Raw genomic sequence first — 18,921 nt, 5'->3', positions numbered from 1 at the left:
TGTCTTGTTTCATTCCAGCTCAGAGGATTGTGGTGTTTCCCTCATTGTAGCCAAAGAATGGGATCATAACTGGCCATCAGTGTGGGGATTTGGAGCTCTGTATCCCCTGCTGCTCTTGGCTTGGGTATCCTGTGGCAAGAGGCAGATGACAGCAGAGCTGTGCAGAGTCTCATGGGTGACTGACATCGTTGTGCAGGTTATACAGAATGAATGAAATCCTGAATTGGACATCTGCAGCCATGGAGTAGAAGTGCTGTGTAAGGAATACAGTACTTAACAACCACCTAGCCACGTCTGGGGCTATTTAGAGTTTCTAGACGGTCTGAGTATTCAGCACTACCTATTGTAAATAATCCACTCCAAAGCAATCAAAGCTCTAACTTAAGAGAAAAACTTTTTGATGTAAATGATCAAACAAAAAAAGCCTTGAAAGAGTGGAAAGCATCGCTGCCAAATGGAAATCTTAACAAAGATCAAGTAGCTAGCAAGCAGACAACTAACATCACACACACATTCCTCTCTCTTCCTGTTAGCAGTGTAGCTTTCTTTGCTTTGTAGTAACGCAGCAAATGAGTATGTTTATGATTCATAGTAGTTTGTGTGCCCTGAGTTGCGAGCATCTTTCCAAAGTTGTTTTCAGGTTTTGCTCTGGCCTTTGAGTGCTCTTGGGTTTAGAGGAGGTGATGTGCTTTTATCCACACGCTGTCTGTATTGCTGTAAACCACACTGCTGGGAGTTCCTTCCCTGAAACCCCTGCCTGCCAGGAATGGAGAAACAGGCTCCTTCCATGTGGGATGTGCCAACAGGTTTATGGTCTGGCAGTGCTGGATCAGAGCAATGTACTTTGCCTATGGAAAAGGTTAGTACGTGGAGGGTAAAGGCTTCGTTGCCCAGGACTAAGGCACTAACGGAGTTCCTGCAGCTGCCTGAATTGGCAGGCAGGCTGTAAGGCTTGATCACACTTCAGGAGTGTTGGTCACAACACACGTGATGATACCCATGGTGTGACCAGGGCAGGGGAGACGTGACACCAACAGGAAACCTGGAGCAGCCAGAGGGGTTTGCCAAAAAGGCACTTAGAGCTGGAGCTGGTCGTGAACAGCCCCCTGCCAGCCATGCTTCTGCTGCATTGCACTTGTTCAGTACAACTTTCTTCCAGGGGAAGAGGAATGCCAGTCCTACTGTACATCTGCTGAACTCTGTGCTGGAGGTAACCAAACCACATTTAGGGGGGGAAAACACAACTAGTTTTTATGGCCTGACACAGTCCGGGAGTTTAATAATACCAGTGGTTGATCCCTTCTGTCACTATAGGAATCTGTAACATAGAAGACAGAAAACAGAAGGGTGAAGATAGACCAGGGACAGAGTGATGATGACAGAAAGCATAACAAGAAGAATAAACTGGTAGAGAAAATCTAGACAGGACAGTAACTGCTTTCATGTTCAAAGGAGCAGCTCCAGCCCTCAGCAAGACCAACAGAATGATGTAAGAAGAGGGTTTTAGGGCGGTGCTGATCCCTGCTGAGCAGCGCAGAAATGGAATCAATGCACAGAAACAGGGTGGATCTGCAGTGCAGGCTGGGCCTGGCCTAGAGACTGGCTCTAGCCCCAAGTGCTGATTTTTAAGCTGAATGCTCTTTTTTGGCTGCATCCGAGACAAAAAATCGCAGAGTAATTGTTGGCCAGCAGTGGCCCGAGGCAAAATGCCTCCTCTCTGCTCGCTGTAACTCGCTGCACAGGCTCTTACACCGCTGGTGGGGTTGGGGCAGAGGGGCTGCTGGAGGCAAAGCTGGGAGAGGGAGCGTGTAGCTTGTCCTGGAGCATGGAACAGCGCGTAGGCTCTGTGTTAACTCTTACTTTGAGCATGCAGCTGTACTCAGACATATGTGTGGTGTCCGGCTTATACTTTATATTATCTGTATAATGCCTCAGCTGTGAGCACATCAAGGTTATCAAATAAGTGTCATTTTCTACATGGAAGCACGTAGCTTCATGTGTGCTTCAGAGCTCTGTGCTGTGCGTGATCCTGGCTTGAGCTGTGAGGGGATAACCTCTGTTATTAGGCCGTTCACTGCATCAGTTTTGGCCGCTTTTGTGTGCTAGAAACGCATTCAATTCTGTTTCATTTAGTGCCAACCACCAAGGTGGTGCCCACCAACAGGCACCCTCCTTACTCCTTGTCTGGGTGAGTGCAGTGCAGTCAGGGGATCAACTTCTCCTTGTGTCCAAGAGGGTGGTGAGGAATATTTATTGGCACTACGAGGAGATAAGTGGATTTGCCTAATCTATGTTAACAGATGAGTGGGATCACCAGTGACAGCTCTGCAGTGTCCCTTTTCTGTGTATATTCTGTGTTTTTCCCACTCTCAGTCTGGTTGCTGGGAAATGCCTTGGCAACGCACATGTCAGCTAACACCGTGTTTGTGCATGAGCACGGTGTGCTTTTTCACCCAAAACCCTTGATTCCTGAACAACCAGCAGGAACGGTGTGTGTGTTATTAAAGCGAAACGGAGTCATTTCCCTGGTAGGAATTCCCTGTTGTGGAATTTCACGTGGTTCCAAACGAGGTGTCGCTCCGGGCGGCGGGGCTCGGAGCTGACGTTGCGGGGTGCTGCAGTGCCAAGGGGTGGCACAGCCCGGGCGAACCCTTTGGCACCGCAGCGCCCCGCACTCTGCTGCAGAAGGCGTTTGCAGGGTTCCGTTCTGCAGCTCCCCTCTGCGCGCCCCCAGCTGTGCCCAGCGGCGCCGCGGCTGCGCTGCCCGCGCGGGGACGGGCGGCCTCACCCCCGTTGTAACCGGTAACGTGCGTTTCGAACGCTCGATGAGCGCAGACGTGGTCCCGGCGGGGGGGCGTGGCCCCGGCGGGGGGCGTGGCCTGCGCCCAGGGACGCGGGTTCGAGGCCGGGCGGGCGCTGTCCCCGCCGCGCCGTGTCACCGTCATGCGCTGGGTGCTGCAGCCGCTCCGCGCTCTCCTCCGGCCCGGCCCCGCGGGGCTGCCGGCGCCCAGCGGGCTCTGCGGCGCGCCGGCCGGGGAGAGCGGCGGCAGCAAGGCAAGCGAGGGGTCCGGAGCGGGGGGCCGCGGTCCGGCGGGCGGGGCCGGGCACCTCAGCGCGGTGCGGGGCGAGCCGCGGCGAAACCGAAACGGCCTCAGGCGGCCGGGGTCACATCCCACCTCGGGTGTGGCGGGTACGGCCCGGCCGGGCTTTTCCCCCGGGACCTGGGGTCTTCACCGGGTGCCTGCGAGCCCTCGTCCCCAGGGCCGTGCGCTGGGACCTGTGTCGAGACAGCGCTGCCGGCTCCGGGTGGCGGGAAAGCGGCCTTTTATGGCCAAAAGGGGAAAATAAGCTGTTAATGTCACTGTTTCCTGTGGGATACACGCTGAAACCCTTCCTTAGTCCTTTTTTTCTCTGTACGCTTAGCAAAAGACTTTTCTTCTGCTAGCGCTGATCACTGTAGAATTCCCATTTATGATCTCCATGCTTTACGGGGAGCACAATTAATGGGAAGAGCTGCCTTTACCACAGAGCTATTGCAGTGTAGTGCCGGGAACTTCCCGCAGCAGTTTCAGAGCCCGAGGAGCCTGCTCTGTGTTCTGCAGCAGCATCGTGCCCAGAGCGGGCGGGTTACTGCCAGTGTGGCATTCCCGAAACTGCTGCAGGCAGCTTGGAGACAGGGGCTCAGGGTTTGGGTTCTGAAATAGGGGGCTGAGTACAGAGGGAGAAGGGAGAGGGCTTCAGGGGGAGTTCTGGTATCTAAAACTGGACAAAGCCCAAGTGCCTCATTTCAGGCAATGACAATGCAGTGCATGTAAAGGGTTGGCTTTATTGGAGTGGGCTGTGCAGGGGAATGTGCTCACTCCTGGGTTTTCAACAGTCTTGTGTGTGTCAGCGGCGGCAGCAGGAGCCGGCGTGCCCAGGGCTGTGTCTGTAACCCCATCCCCTTCAGCACAGCGGTGGCAGCGCCCATGTCTGCTGTGCCCAGCTGCAGGAAGAATGCAGCCGGTGAATAATTGATGAGGAACAGAGTGCTGCTTCAATAGCCAAAGTGTCCTTCTCCCTGCACAGGAGGAGCAGCGGGCTGGGTCGCGGTCAGCTTGTGCCCAGGCAGCCGGACAGCAGAGGCTGACCCACCTGCACCAGCTGGGGACGTTTGGTGCCTGTTCTCCCCATCGCACCGGCTCAGCACTGAATCGATCTCTCCTGTTTCATCAAACAATGAGAGAGGGGGTTATAAATCCTGGGAGTCCTGCATTCCATTTTAAGCTTGGGAGGGAACTGAAGCTTAGATTACAAATCCTTTTCCAGCCCGCTTGAGTAACGGTTTCATTGCTTGACAGCCCGCTCTCTGTTGCCGCTCCTTAGGCTTATCACCCAGCTCTTCTTTTACCCCCAGTTAGCCTTGCTCTCCTTTCCTGGTCTCGCAAAGCTCTTCACTTCTTCAAAGGCAGGCAACGAGATAAATTCTAGTGACTCAGACAGCATCTTTGTTGAAGGAGCTGACTTTACCAACATGCATTAATCTGCCATGTGTAAAACTCAGCATCAACTACCTGCTGCTCTACTTCTGTTAATGTTGTTAGTAGTTTATTTAGTTAGTATTCTGGGCATTGACATTGCCTGTGAAATACAGTGGGGTTAAATCAATGAGAAGTGTGACTTGCTGGCACAGCACTGTGTATTTTGTACCTTTTTTTATCAGTTTAACTCAATTTGTCCCTGTCTCCTGAAGCATTCAAGGACTACTCATAAGGCATAAGGGAAGGGGAGTTGTAGGGTTCCTCTTTTCACAGTAGATATTTTAGCACGTGAATAAGTCTGTAAGGCACATTGAAATGTGCAAAGTTAAGGATCCATTCCTTCTCTGGGGAGTGCCTGTTTCACTGGGCTGAGCTATTATGAGCTTTATCAAACAGGCATAAGTATGGACATAACTAATGTACTCTTTCCAATTGTTTCTTACAGCTCAGCGTGCTGCCATCCTTTGGGTTTCTTTTTGACATTGATGGTGTGCTGGTGCGAGGGAAGACTCCCATTCCTGCTGCAAAAACAGCCTTTCAGAAGCTAGTGAACTCTCAGGGACAGTTCGTGGTGCCTGTGGTGTTTGTCACCAACGCAGGGAATTGCCTTCGCCAGGAAAAAGCTGATCAGTTGTCACAGCTACTGGGAGTTCCAGTGAGTACCTTCAATCCTATTCATTTAGTTAGTTACTTATGGTGAACGTTTCCAATGTAGTATGTTCCATTAAACGCTGCTCAGTTAAGCAGTTTTGGTTTTCTCTTAAGCCACCTGATAGGCTTTGATGGAGGTGTTATAAAAGGAAAACAGGCTGTCCAAAGCCAGTGGCATTGCCACTGGTGAAGGCACTGCTTTTTCTAGTGCTAATGGTGTTTCGTTGCAATGTTGTTATTGTGGGAATAAATCTTGCCTTCTCCTTCTGAAATAAAACCTGTGTGGGCCAGTACCGTGAAGCACTGCTCTGGCAGGTGAGTGTCTTCTGTGATGATGTGTGAGGCAGGAGCTTCCTGCCTGGTTTTGTTACAGAATCACAGAATGAACCTTAAAGATCATTCCAACCCCAAGTTTATGAATAGTAAAACTTCATTCCCCGCTGATCTGTGGGCACTGCAGGCAATAGGACTTCTCCATCCATGGAGACTGCTTGAGCATTGCTAAGAGAAAGCCACAAATTGAGTCTTGCAGTGCTTTTGGTTTTGGGAAGGGCCAACAGAGGTGGGCATGTCTGTACCAGTCAAACTCTGTGTCATGGGTGGAACAACATCTCGATGATTTGGGGAGTTTAGATCTGTAAAAGTGCTAAGCAGTGATTCATAACAGCATCCTTCCAGGATAGTACTTATACTGGTTTTATACCTATTGAAGGGATGGGCATATGTAAACTAAGAGAAGAAGGTCTGATACAAGGAAATCAGTGCTGCAGCCTAGCAAAGGGACCACAACTGGAACTAGGGCAATTCTGATTCTTCCTCCCTGTTTGCTTTCTAAATGCATTTGGCAATCCTTTAAGAGAGAAAACCTTGTGTTCTTGTTGAACGGAGTAATTCTGGAAGCTGAAAAGGGGGTATATGATGGTTTGTCGGTGATGATTTTTTTTCCTGGCGTATTATAAACGCATTGTGAAATTCAAGAGAATGTGCTATGGTTGGGCTTTACGTAGATCTGTGTGATATTTTGTAACTCATAGGATTTGTCACAGCTGTTGATTACATCCACACGTAAACAGCTGATCTGGAAAACAACAAACTCCTCTTGTTTTGAAATCCCGCACAGATTTCCCAGGACCAGGTGATGATGTCACACAGTCCTCTGCGGATGTTCAAACGGTACCATGACAAATGTGTTCTTGTGTCGGGACAAGGGCCTCTTCTTGATATTGCTCAAGAGTATCTTTATAAAACAAACCACAAAACCAACCCAACAACTCTCTGTTTAAGTATTTTCCTTAATCAAGGTCAGGGGATCCTGTGCATCAAGTGAAGATTAAATATTTCAGCACTACAAATGCAGTAATCAGCAGTGGTAGTTCTTACTGTAATGTCAACTTGATGTTTTGAAAGTGGTTGTGTGTTGACATTTGCTTCATTTTATTCTCCCTGGTTTTAATGAGGAAATTAAAAAGAGGAAGAAGTTGTTTGGACTCATGTAAATGACACTTCAGCACAAGGGTCTGTGCTCTGCAGCGGGTGAGAGTGTGGCATTCTGTGTAGCATCATCACATCTGACTTGTAGTTCAGTGGCTCAACACCTGCAGGTGAGCATGCAGCCAGGCCAGCCACAGTGGGTTTGTAACCAGCATCTAGAGCAGAACTACACTCGAAAGTATTTTGCCACTTCTACGCTAACTGCCAAAAAGAACTTGAATTATGTTGATGTAATGGTGGTATCAAAGCTTCAAACTGTAATTTAATGACCTTAACTTTTGCACAATCTTCACTCATGCTTCCAGTAGCTCCCTTCTGCACTTCTTTAATTAAAGTTACTGCAATCATAAGTTGTAAAAAAACGTGAGTGCAGCTTCTAACTAAGTGTTATTTCAAATACAAAGATGAGAAAAAGTTACCGAGGAACGTTCCAGTTTACTCAAAATTGGTTGGGCACAGCTAAGAGAAAAGTCTCTTACAAAGTGAACACAAAAGCTGTGTTTCTGTTAGATAGCGTTTTCATGGGGGATAATCTGATCTCACAATAACTGCACAAATGGCCTGTGGTGTTAATTCCAGTACAAAATCAGGGGCTTACTTTGTCTAACTGATAGACTTCAATTGCTCTTACTTTCATTTGCATTGTAAGACATTGTCGTCGTGTTGAGACTAAATTCACAACTGCTTTTTACATAAATGAGCAGGTTTAGTTTGATTTCCTCTTGTTAACTAAGTTTAAATTAATGGGCTATATCAGTATTTAAGAGTTCTACTACGCAAATCAGGAGGTTGTTCCCCTTCTGGTCCTTTCATTTCCTGATGTATTTCAGTATTTATCTTCACTCCCTGTAGAGCACAATTAAACCTGATTGTTTAGGCCGCCATTTAGCAAGAGGCTGAGCTTTATGGTGTTTGCTTACCCAGGGACATGCTTTCAGCAATAATGGCCTGAGGAAAGCACAGGTCGTGGGGTCAGTATTGTTAACTCAAGTAGCTCATGTTTCTTTCCTGTAATAATTACACAAGATGCTGTCTTGCTGCCAGACAAACTTCTTGTGCTTATGTGAAGATGATCTTGGAGTAGTGCAGGTGTAGAGTGGCTTCTTGCTTTTCATCTCATACTTTAAGAAAGATTTATGTATAATTTCTGTCATAAGATTCCAGACACACAGTATTATTTATCAATAATGGGATGATCATCTTTTTATCTCACAGAAGAAAAAGCCAGTCTTTATTTTGCTTTCATTCCTAAATCATTTTCTTTACCAGATAAACTGCATACGTTAAAATTGTTAAAATGGAGTTGCTGATTTTTAAACTCTTTTAATGCAAGCAGTTCTGTATCCTTAACTGGCATTTCCCAGCCTTGGTTTCGGTCAACCTATTACCATTGAAACACTGCGGGAGAAACACCCTTTGCTGGATGTAGTTGACCATGACAGACGACCCGATGTTCTGGTGAGTGTGTATATTTGGTTTCAAGTTCTTCGTTTGCTCATTAGATCACATTCTATAACAGGGGTCAATATTTAAACTACTGTGCTAATGCTGTTGTTCTTACGTTGTATTCTGACGTTGCTTTTCTTCTTTCTTTGTTTTATTGCATCATTTCCAAGAACACTTCTATAGGCCTTTTTTCTCAGTGGTAATTCTTTAACATAACCTTTGATTTTGTAACTCACTGTTGTGGGAAAACTTACCATTTAGTACAGATACCTAAGTCAGAATCTGGCATGGAAAGCTTATTAGCTTCTTCAGGTGTCTGTGAGATAAAATAAGCTTTTTCTTTCAGTGTAGGATTGTCTTGGTAGTGTTTCTAGGCTGTGAGATTGCTTTGATTGTAAGTCAGTGCTTTGCAGATAACTGATTTTTCTCCAAAGTACTCCCTTTCTTGTTTGTAATAATATATATTACTCAAATATATTTAAGTATTAACAGCACATACAGTGTGGCTCCAACTGAACTGTGCAGAATTCAGGAAGAGGTGAATACATCCTCAGTAAATACACATGTGGTATTGCACATGTTCAGGCTTGGTTTGCAGAGTGGGGTTTTCCCATGTGAAGTCAGGAGGTCCTTTGTGGTTCACAGAATCCGTAACTCAGTTGTATCACCCTCTGCCTTGCTTCTCAGCCATGTGGATGTCAAAGCTCAAGAAACTGTTATGTATTTGTCACTGTAGAGAGCAACTCATGAAGTGCAAACTCTTCTTTGTTTAGCAAGTATGTTATGTGTTACAGAGCATGCGGTTCTTTCTTAGCAGCGTTAAAGAAATGCATTTCAAAAGCTAATTTTCAAATGCCTCGTTAATACTGGAGGCCTCTTCCTCCTGTGACAAAACAAACATCCATGCTTTGATACGGAAGTAAATTAAACAACTGAAGTTGTGTAGCTTGCCAGAGGCAGTTAAATGGATGTAGGAGGCTGGACACGAACTTGTCTGCTGTCCCCTTGCCACGAGATTTCACTTCAGAGTTGAGATACAAGTTTCTAAGTAAACTGACCCCAGGTATATACTAAAATAGAGGGTGCATTTCCTGTCAGTGTTGCAGAGAGCAGCTGTGGGAGCTATACTTGAATTAATTCTGTTAAAAATAGTAGGAGATGTTTAATCTTGTAGAAAACTTTCACTTTTCTCTTATTGCAGTACCCCTCTGCTGTGGAGCTTCCCAAGATTGAGGGTCAGTTATCTTTATTTAACTTGCAACTCTCCATTAATAGATGAAATATCTTTATCGTACTTTGTAATTGGGATTTATTTTTAGATTGCTGGGAACTTCAGGAAGTTGGCTGAGACAATTCTGAAGTTTCCTTGGTAATGACATCTGTCACTGATAGCACTGTATCACGTGTGACAGCTGTGTTTTTAATGTGTGCAGGTTTGAGCCGTGTGGTTTTGACGTTTCAGAGGGTAGGTGAGGTCTGCTTTCCTCTTCATCTTCCTTTAACCAGCTGCTGTTGCCTTCCTGTCACAAATGAGGAATGAATTTTTGTGTTCAGAAATAATGGGTCTTGTTCTTACAAGCAGTTGGGATGGTCATTTCAGAGCTGTAGTATGAGAAGCACCTTGTTTCAGCACGCTGCATGCATTCTTCTCTGAAGTACGGGAAAGTAGAAACTGGACTTCAGGATTTAGTAAAATCCACGTCGGATGATGCTGGAGACCAGAAAAAATGCCGAAAAACAACAATCAAATTTTGTTTTAAGATGAGCAAAATAACATCTCTCATCTGTGTAAATACTGTGTGTGAAGACGGAATTCACAAACGTCTGAAAGACAGGGAAAACCATTTAGAAGTTAATATTTTGTGGTGCTGTGGAGAAATTTAGCCAATTAAAAAAAGAAATTCTTAAACTGGTAGACTTTTGCAGAGGAGGGTTGTTACTTCTGAGGTTTGCTGTGCAAGAATGGGTATGTAATGTAGTAAAACCTGAAGTTAAAGTTAAATGTGACTCTTTCATCAGTTCATGGTTAAATCGAATTACTTGTTTGGTCTCTTTAGACCAAGATTTAGTGTCAGAGATTTGGTACCCTCTTAACTAATTCCATAACTCTGTTCTGTAATTCTTGTTCTCATAGCTGTTATTTTGTTTGGGGAACCAGTCAGATGGGAGACCAACCTGCAGTTGATAATAGATGTTTTGCTGACAAGTGGCTACCCTGGAAACCCGTATCACCATGAAAATTACCCTCACATTCCTGTGCTTGCCTGTAACATGGACCTGATGTGGGTAGCTGAAGCACAGTCTCCAAGGTAAGTGCACATTGTAACACGAGTGTGTATCGTGATGTATTTGGGGTTTCCTCATATCTTCAGTAAAAATCAGAGTCAATTCTTTTATACAGAAGGCTTGCTGCAGCTTCACAGTTGGTCTCAGCATTGAAGACAACGTCTCTAAAGCCATGCACTTTTAGCAAATGCTGCCTTATTGCTGTCCACATCATTGCACTCAGGAAATCAGTTACTCATGATAAAAGCTGCTTCTGAGCACTAAGGCCTTCTGTTTCCCCGCTCCCAGAAGATAGGTTTTTGCCTGAGGGCCTCAGTGTCTCAGTTCAAAGGAGAAAATGAAACAAATATCAAGGCCATTGTCTCATTTCATTAGGTCCTTCTTTGGTATTTCTCCTTTCCACCCCACATTTTCTGGTAGGGTAAAGAATTGACCCTGCCAGTTGAAAGCAGTGAGTGTTTTTGAGCTGAGGACGATATAGCGAGCTCTTCAAGGAACACAGGAAGAAACAAGTAGAACCCACAGAACTAGGTGGCATGACCTCTGATAGTGGTTTTGTTTGATTTTGTTTTCAGTAGAGTGTGTTCTTTCAAGGAATAGAAGTTCTTCAGTAGTTCTGTTCTCCCCCCAGTCAAAATTTGAATATACACTGAAATAGAGATTGTTGTTAGTGTGACTTGAGTGTTGGTCGTGGGTTGAGGATCTGTCAGCTGTCCTTACTGGGTGCAAAGACCATCTCTGGTTAGCATGCTGGTAAAAGACAGCTGTGTGGTGTTTTCAGGCTAGAGTAAAGCAACCTTTATCTACAGTGAACCAGATTTGTGGTTTTGGTTGTGTCCTTTGGGAAAGATCCAGTATAAAGTTGGGGTTTTTTTTCCCCTTTGAGTTTGACAGTATGACAAGGTTGCATCTGTCAGAGCTGTTACCTTCACTACTGGAATATAATGCCATGACTAAGTTGGTTTAAGCTTTTGCTAATGATTACTGGAAATAATTTTATGCTCATTTATTGGTATTTCGTAATATAAAGCAACAAACAGGGTGGAGAGGGAGAATGAAGGGTTAATTCAGAAAAGCTAATTCTGTATCACATATGAAAGTGCTACCGTTGCTTCCTCCTTTGTAGCTTTTTTCCTTAAAAGACTATTTTGATTTCTAGGCCACTAGAGACTTAATTTCTGTATTAGTGCACCTCATACATCTCTACTGGCTTCTGATGCTCGTTGTATTGGTGGGTTTGGGTATTTTTTAGGCTGTAGGTACTGGTTTGAGCAGATATATTAATCTATGTGCACTAGAAGTTACCTAGCAGCTCTTCCAAAGCAGTATGTGTGATTTATTGTGTATAGAATTGTTGTATAGCAACTTTCTATTCTGCTTAGGGTGCTTTTGGTAATTTGATATTCTCAAGTGATGTGTATTAATTCATCCCTAATTCTACACCCTGAACTAGTGTTTCACTAGTAGTGAAGTAAAACTGCTTTTTTTCATCATGAGATTACATCTTCTAAATTACTGATTTACTGGCTCGGATGGTGACCCATCATCACTGTTTGCACCTTGATCAAAATAACTGAGTTATCCAAAGCATGCTGTAAAATTATAGTTTGGTCCTTGATCCTCCTTTGCATCCGTTGTTTTAGGGACACCCATGAAGTTGGGGGTTTTTGTTTCCATGTTACCAGAGGGTTTTGGTATACTCTTGTTTTTAAGGAGAGATCAATTTACCTTCTGCGTGATTCTATCCTTCCTTTTCTGTTTCTCCTCTTTGCTAATTTAGGTGATTCTGCTCGGTCACTGCAGAGTAGATCACAGGCCAGGCATTATTTCAAGGTCACTTCTGTAACTAGGGTATCTATTTAAGTGCAAGTAACACTAACACAAGCCACTGCCACATTTTAAGACTAGAGAAGTCTGTTGTGCTGCCCCAATAACCTGTTTTTGTTGTGGTGTTTATTGTTTACTAATGAGCACTTAATTTTCAGTGAAACAGCTGTGGAAATGTTGCATGGAAACTGAGGGAGATGTGGTAGTTACAGGATGTGATTTATTCCTAAAAGATGATGAAATAAAAAAGGCATTTTTTTATATATGTGGTTTTTTAATCTGTACTTAATATCATTTGATTTGTCTTTATATCTGGGCAGGTTTGGGCATGGAACATTCATGGTTTGTTTGGAAAACATTTACAAGAAGATCACTGGCAAAGATCTGAAATATGAGGCCCTCATGGGCAAACCCAGTAAAGTGACCTACCAGTATGCGGAATACCTCATCCGGGCCCAGGCAGCAGAAAGGCAGTGGCAGCATCCCATTCACACCCTGTATGCTGTCGGGTAAGGCACCCCCAGTCCAACCAGCACAGCAGCTAATCACTCACAACAGGAATACTAGCAAAGATCCACAACTTGTACTAGTTTGTTTCTCATATCACTGGGGCCACTAACACTCTTGATGCTATGGTGTACTTTTTACAATGTTTTTGAGCCTCAATGTTTCTGATCTTGAAAATGAACAGTACTTTGCTCTTTCTATGTGTAATTTCTGTAGAAGCACAAAAAGTGGTTTATATGCAACTAAGATTTCTCCTGATTCCCCTCCCCCCCACCAAGAGGCTGTGTAAATCTAGCAAAAAGATTTTGCATGGGTGTTTTTTATTAGGTTTACTGGTAAATGACAGTTATTAGAGAACGTAGAGCTAGAATTTATTTGTGAAGTCATTAAGCTTGGTCATATGCTACTGTGTGTGCTATCCCATCATAGAATCCTTTTCATAGATAGAGATAAAGCTGTATTGTATTAAAGACCGCTCCAGAATCTCCAAGATGACTGGAAATATAATAAGCTCATTCATAGACTGCAAATACCTATCCTTGATTTCCCCTCCCCCTGCTCCAAACTGAAATTTCACTAGGCAGTTATTCACTCCTGTCATACAGCATGCTTAATGTAAGTTGTGTAATAAAATAGCTATAGGATTGGGTTTCTTCCTGTCTGCATACTCCCACATAAAGTTATGTAAAGTATAAAATAAACTGTTAAACCAAAACTGTATAAATGTCCTTCAGACATTGAAATTTGACAACTCAAATTGCTCTGCTGACTAAACTGTTTCTTCTATTTCCAGAGATAATCTCATGACTGATGTCTATGGTGCTAACCTTTACAATCGCTATCTCGAAGAGAACTCCAGACAAGGCTCAAAATCCCGGGTTCAGGCCAAAATTGCTGGTGGCAGAGGACCCGCCGCGCTCTCTCAGGATGATGAGATAGACAACAGTTGGGAGGATGAGTTAGCATCTGCAGCTGCTGCCCACTGTAGGTCTGTTCTTGTTTGCACTGGGGTTTACAACCCGCACACTGAGGTGCCCCTGGATACCAGGGCGAGCATAGCTGAAACGGTGTTCCACGGCCACAGAGATTTCAGATTTGAGCCTGGTTTAGTAGAACCAGATCATATCGTACCAGATGTTGATGCTGCCGTAGACCTGGTCTTCCAGCTGGAGAACTTTGCACCTAATTGAAATGACATGATTTCTTAAAGACTGCTCAGTGCTATGCTTCCCAAAAACCAAACTGTGCTTTAAAATCATGCCACAAACTGCTGCTTTCTAAAATTTTTAAGGTTTACATTAATACAATCTTATATTAAGTGTACCTAATATACTTAGATATATTAATTTGCTTAATATAAGTATATTAAATATCAACAATGCTTTTTAAAGTGCTTTGAAATATGTCATTTCTTGCTTTAGTTGCCTTTTATTTTCCTCCTTTTCATTATATTAGGTATCTTAATAGCAATTTCTCACAGTAGCTTATGCATGTTATTGGTATCTCAATTCCCACGTGACAGTATCTTCTGTTTGCTGGAAGATTCAGCTTCCAGGAATCAGGGACCTTGAGGATATCGGCCTGTGGGGCTGGGGTTGTTCACACCATTACAAACTGGCAGGTACAGAGCACATGTATTGCCACCTGGGATTCTACAAGTAATGAGTACTTTTTCCAATTAGAGCAATGTCAGGTCTGTTCTGCTGCTTTGTACTTGCTCACATACAGCCCCACAGCCTTTCTTTTTACCTGTTTTCCCATGTGTCTGGAGCTGCTACAGCTTCTCCCTACTCTGATATATAAAGCCTTAATGGAAATGCCCTTGTAAGATGGAGAAGGCAGACTTGTTAACACCAGTTTTGGAACTCCCAACTAAGCTGAACACAGTCATGTAAGGAAAGCAGCTAACGCTGGGTGTCTTGTGTGGCATAATACCCGGCCTTTTGTCCTTGCCTTTTTATCTGCACTGTTTTGAGGAATTTAGGATTTTGGAAAGCTTTAGCAATTATGTTTCAGGCATTTCTGTCAGTTGGACTTCTCCACGGAATGAGTGACTACTGTTTGGGTAAAAAGTGCCTAGTAACTTACTTGAAGCTTCATACCACTGTGGTAATTACATGGCCTTTAGTGTAATATATTTCATCTTGTGTCAGTGTTACATATTGGTTGGTCCATGAATTTTATAGCAGTTCATTTGAAGAAGAAAAAAAAGTAATTTATGTTATTTTTGTAAAATACTTTTAACATTTTAATCCAAAAGATGTTTTTGAAAATATGTTTGTGTTAATTTGTTATAGCACAGTTAGGTACTTGTAACATAAGGCAAGAAAACAAAGCCAGTTAATTGTGTTTTAAAAACAAGGTCAACTTACGCACAAATATCACTTCACTTTGGGGCATGTCAGACTTTTATGGTTGGTTTTATTTTGTTTTCTTGTTTATTTTTTCCCAAATTAGAAACTGTACGAACAGAAATCTGTGGGTCTTCGTTTTTCCCAAGTTCTTGCAGAACTAGCAATTGGTAGCCAGATGGTGCCATAAAGTGATATGACTTCCTGGCCAACTTCTTCAATGCTTATTGTCCTGATGTGCAAGAGTGTGAAAACTCACGTCATGAAGAGAACACTGCTGCTATGGAGTCTGATTTCCTTGTTGTATTTTCTCCATTTGTAAACCACCATAATCCCTCTGTCTGCCATCAGGACTGTTGATTCATTCACTCACAATGTTTTACAAGTAGCTTTTAATGTATCTTGCTGGATCCCGTTTAAGGCCACTGCTTTAAACAGTGTTTTTCCCATTCCTTCACTGGGAAAGTATTACAGCAGCACATTCTTGCCTTTTTTATTGGTACAATAAACAGGTATATTGCTATTTCTGCAGCACTCTCCTGTAACACGCCAGCTGTTTGTGAGCTATGCCAAATCTTTCTGAGTGAAGGCTGTAGTTCTGTAAAATGCCAGGATGACGTGTTGCATTGGTTCAGCGCTGAAGCACATTGCAGAGCTCTTTAGCTATTGCCGGAAGCGGTTTCAGGCTGTCAGTGATGGAAGGAATAAAAAAGTGGAAGTTGATGAACAGAAAATGTTCCGTTTCTTTCTTCTCCCCCCCACCCTCCAAATCATAGAATCATAGAATGGTTTGAGTTGGAAAGGACCTTAAAATCATCTAGTTCCAACCCCCTGCCATGGGCAGGGACGCCTCACCCTAGACGGTGTAGCCCAAGGCTCTGTCCAGCCTGGGCTTGAACACTGACAGGGATGGAGCATTCACCACTTCCTTGGGCAACCCATTCCAGCGCGTCACCACCCTCACTGTAAAGAACTTCTTCCCTATATCTAACCTGAACTTCCCCTGTTTCAGTTTAAACCCATCACCCCTTGTCCTACCACTACAGTCCCTAATGAAGAGTCCCTCTCCAGCACCCTTGTAGCCCCCTTCAGACGCTGGAAGCTGCTCTGAGGTCTCCACGCAGCTTCTCTTCTCCAGGCTGAACAGCCCCAACTTTCTCAGCCTGTCTCCATACGGGAGCTGCTCCAGTCCCTGATCATCCTCGTGGCCTCCTCTGGACTTGCTCCAACAGCTCCATGTCCTTCTGATGTTGAGGACACCGGCACTGCACACAGTGCTGCAAGTGCGGTCTCACGAGAGCAGAGGGGCAGGATCACCTCCTTCGACCTGCAAATACACATGAACACTTCAAAAGGTCCATGGAGGAACTGTGTATATACTTTTTAAACTTCATCCCTCAGGGGAACATTCTATAATGCCTATGTAGAAAAACCCACTCTTTGGCTGCTAATCAGGCTGCTACTGGTTTTTAACTGCAGGAAGACAGTTTTTAGTCTCTATCCGCCTTGGACCTCTGAGGCTGTGCCTGTGGTGCACGGGTGTAAAGGTTGCCCGATGAGCCTGCTTGAGCTGTCATTAATGTGACCCTTTGTGTGAGGTATGACTGAGCCCCAGCAGTGCGCCAGCGTGCCGTATCGGCACGATACAAAATACAGGCAGTTGTTGCACAGATGGTGGACAAAGATGAGTAATATACATGAGTATTACTGTAAAGCATAAAGGAGTAACACTAGTTTACTGGACATGTGTGGTACAGCAGTGAGCGAGGCAAGGTTTTGGTGACAAGAGACATTGTCAGTTTCTCTGGGGCTCGGTGAGGGCTGCAGCAGGTTCACCTCAGGCGCGGGGGGCGCCCTCCGCCATCTTGGCTTCACCTCAGCGCGGCTCCCCGAGGCGGCGGGAAGGAGAAATACCGCGACTCCCCCCTCGTCTGCGCCCCCCCGGCCTCTCTTTTATCTATTTTTTTTCATCTATTTATTGATCTATTTTTAAATTTTCCACAGTACAGAAGTAGGAAAGTGCAAAAACATCGCCACCACACAGTTCTCTAAGGCTCAGGTTTCAAGTTCTCCAACTCCGTGGACTGAACTCCAGCTTGGTAAGTGCTAATATGGGCTTGGAGCCACTCAAAAAGCCAAATGCTTAGAAAAAGTAGCAGGTGAGAGCGTTCCTTCACAATTTTAGCTTCCCCTCGTTCAGGTTTCGAACAAGCGCAGAGCACTTGGTACGTGTTTCCTGTCAGGAACTGGGAAATTGTGCCCCAGGTTTCAGAGGTGGACACAGTTTGGTGCTCTTGAAACCCCTCCCAGCTGCTAGGAAGGATGTGTTTACCCCCGAGTTTTGCTGTAGATGGTTTCAAATGAATCAGAAATAGGCAGTTTCAGTAAGAGCTATGGTTTATGTTTGGGGTGTGTGTGCTTTTTAAAACTGACGATCCTTTGGGCTTTCTTCAGCAGGAAAATAAGCAAATGTGGCATGAAAGTGTCACAGTGGTTTCTGTGAGGGGTTTCTGTAACATGTGGAAAGGACACAGAGCTGAAAGGCTCTGGAGCAGTTGGGGTTTGTTCCGTTGCTGGATGGACGGACTCACAGAGAGACAGGTCCTGTACCATGGCCATGCTTCCTTTCAGAGCTGAGTATTGGCTCTTTGTCAGCTGTTTGTTGTTCAGAAAGTGTTTCTGGGTGATGGATGGAAAGGAGGAATACTGACAACATGATTCCCAGAAACATTGTGCTAAACTTTTCCAGTGTAACTTATTCTTGTTCCCAACAGCTAGGATTGACTCTCAATTGAGCCCATTCAGAGGGCAGCTTCAAGCACAATACCTGTATGCAGTCCCACCAAGGCATCCACGTTTGTAATGATTTGATAAAGTTTTGTATGAGGTGCAAATACATTTGAAATTAATGTATACATATTGCTTTAAATGACAGGAGTTGCACAGGCAGCTGAAAGCTATGAACTGGCCCAGACCTCTGGTTGACTTAGCTTTCCACATTGCCTGTCCGGTGTGCTGGTTAAAAGCAAGAGTACCCTGTTGTTATGTGAAGTGCAGTGTAGCTATTTTGTGCCCACCACCTAGTCTCACCAGGGCTTAAAGGAAGATAGTAGTGACCTGAATAACACTACACACAGAAGACTGTTGCTCAAAGAGGTGGAAATCTCTTTCCTTCAGTGTCATAAGCAGTGATTATATGAGTTTCTTTAAAACTCAGTGGTGTGCTTGTATGTTCTGCAACTTGAACAGAAATGGGTACTAACAATCTTCGTTGTGTGGTATTGCTGCATATCTTACACGGTCTGTATTAAAGCCTTTTGTCTATACAAAGATGAATTCTTGGGTGATGAAATACATCCTTGTTTCAGTGCTAACTAAAACAGCCTCAGTTTCAGAAGAGTGTTTCTGTGGTCACCTCTGTGAACACAATAAATCAGTACATAGCCAAACTAGCACAGATGGGTTTACTTTGTTTAATTAAGACCACCTGAGACTCAGCTGCTCTTAAGTAAAAGTTTTTCTCCTTCCATTTTGTTGTTTGTGTATGCCAAGCTCAGAATGCAGTGCAGAGTCTAAGGTCATGCTAAATGTGTCTTACATTGGAATGCCCAGCAAGGTTTACTGCAGATTTATCTGTTGACCTCTTTCTGAAGCAGAAGCAGCACCTGTTGCATAGGTAAGAGTGTTTCTCAGAATAAGAAATGAATTTTCAACAGGACTTGGGTCTCATCTTGTTTTGTGGAGGTGTGTCTCTGAATATCCTTTCTGCTAGTTTAACAGGTGAGCTCCTGACCATAGATGGGGAGAAGAAATATTCAGTGAACCTTGTCTATAAAAAAATC

At 44.3% G+C, this 18,921-nt stretch overlaps 1 protein-coding gene across 1 annotated transcript; it reads left to right on the top strand.

Annotated features, from left to right (window-relative positions):
- The first annotated feature begins 2,943 nt into the window (after positions 1-2,943).
- LOC115614530 (haloacid dehalogenase-like hydrolase domain-containing 5) lies at positions 2,944-15,808 on the top strand. The gene is made up of 8 exons (XM_030501522.1): positions 2,944-3,190; positions 4,940-5,175; positions 6,292-6,404; positions 8,027-8,120; positions 9,310-9,343; positions 10,243-10,417; positions 12,542-12,730; positions 13,522-15,808. Exons 1-8 carry the CDS (start codon positions 2,944-2,946, stop codon positions 13,916-13,918), a joined length of 1,485 nt encoding a protein of 494 aa, XP_030357382.1. The 3' UTR covers positions 13,919-15,808.
- The last annotated feature ends 3,113 nt before the right edge of the window (positions 15,809-18,921 follow it).

Source organism: Strigops habroptila, chromosome 11, assembly GCF_004027225.2.
Source record: "Strigops habroptila isolate Jane chromosome 11, bStrHab1.2.pri, whole genome shotgun sequence".
Lineage (NCBI taxonomy): Eukaryota > Metazoa > Chordata > Aves > Psittaciformes > Psittacidae > Strigops > Strigops habroptila.
This window is presented reverse-complemented; position numbering and strand designations above follow the sequence as displayed.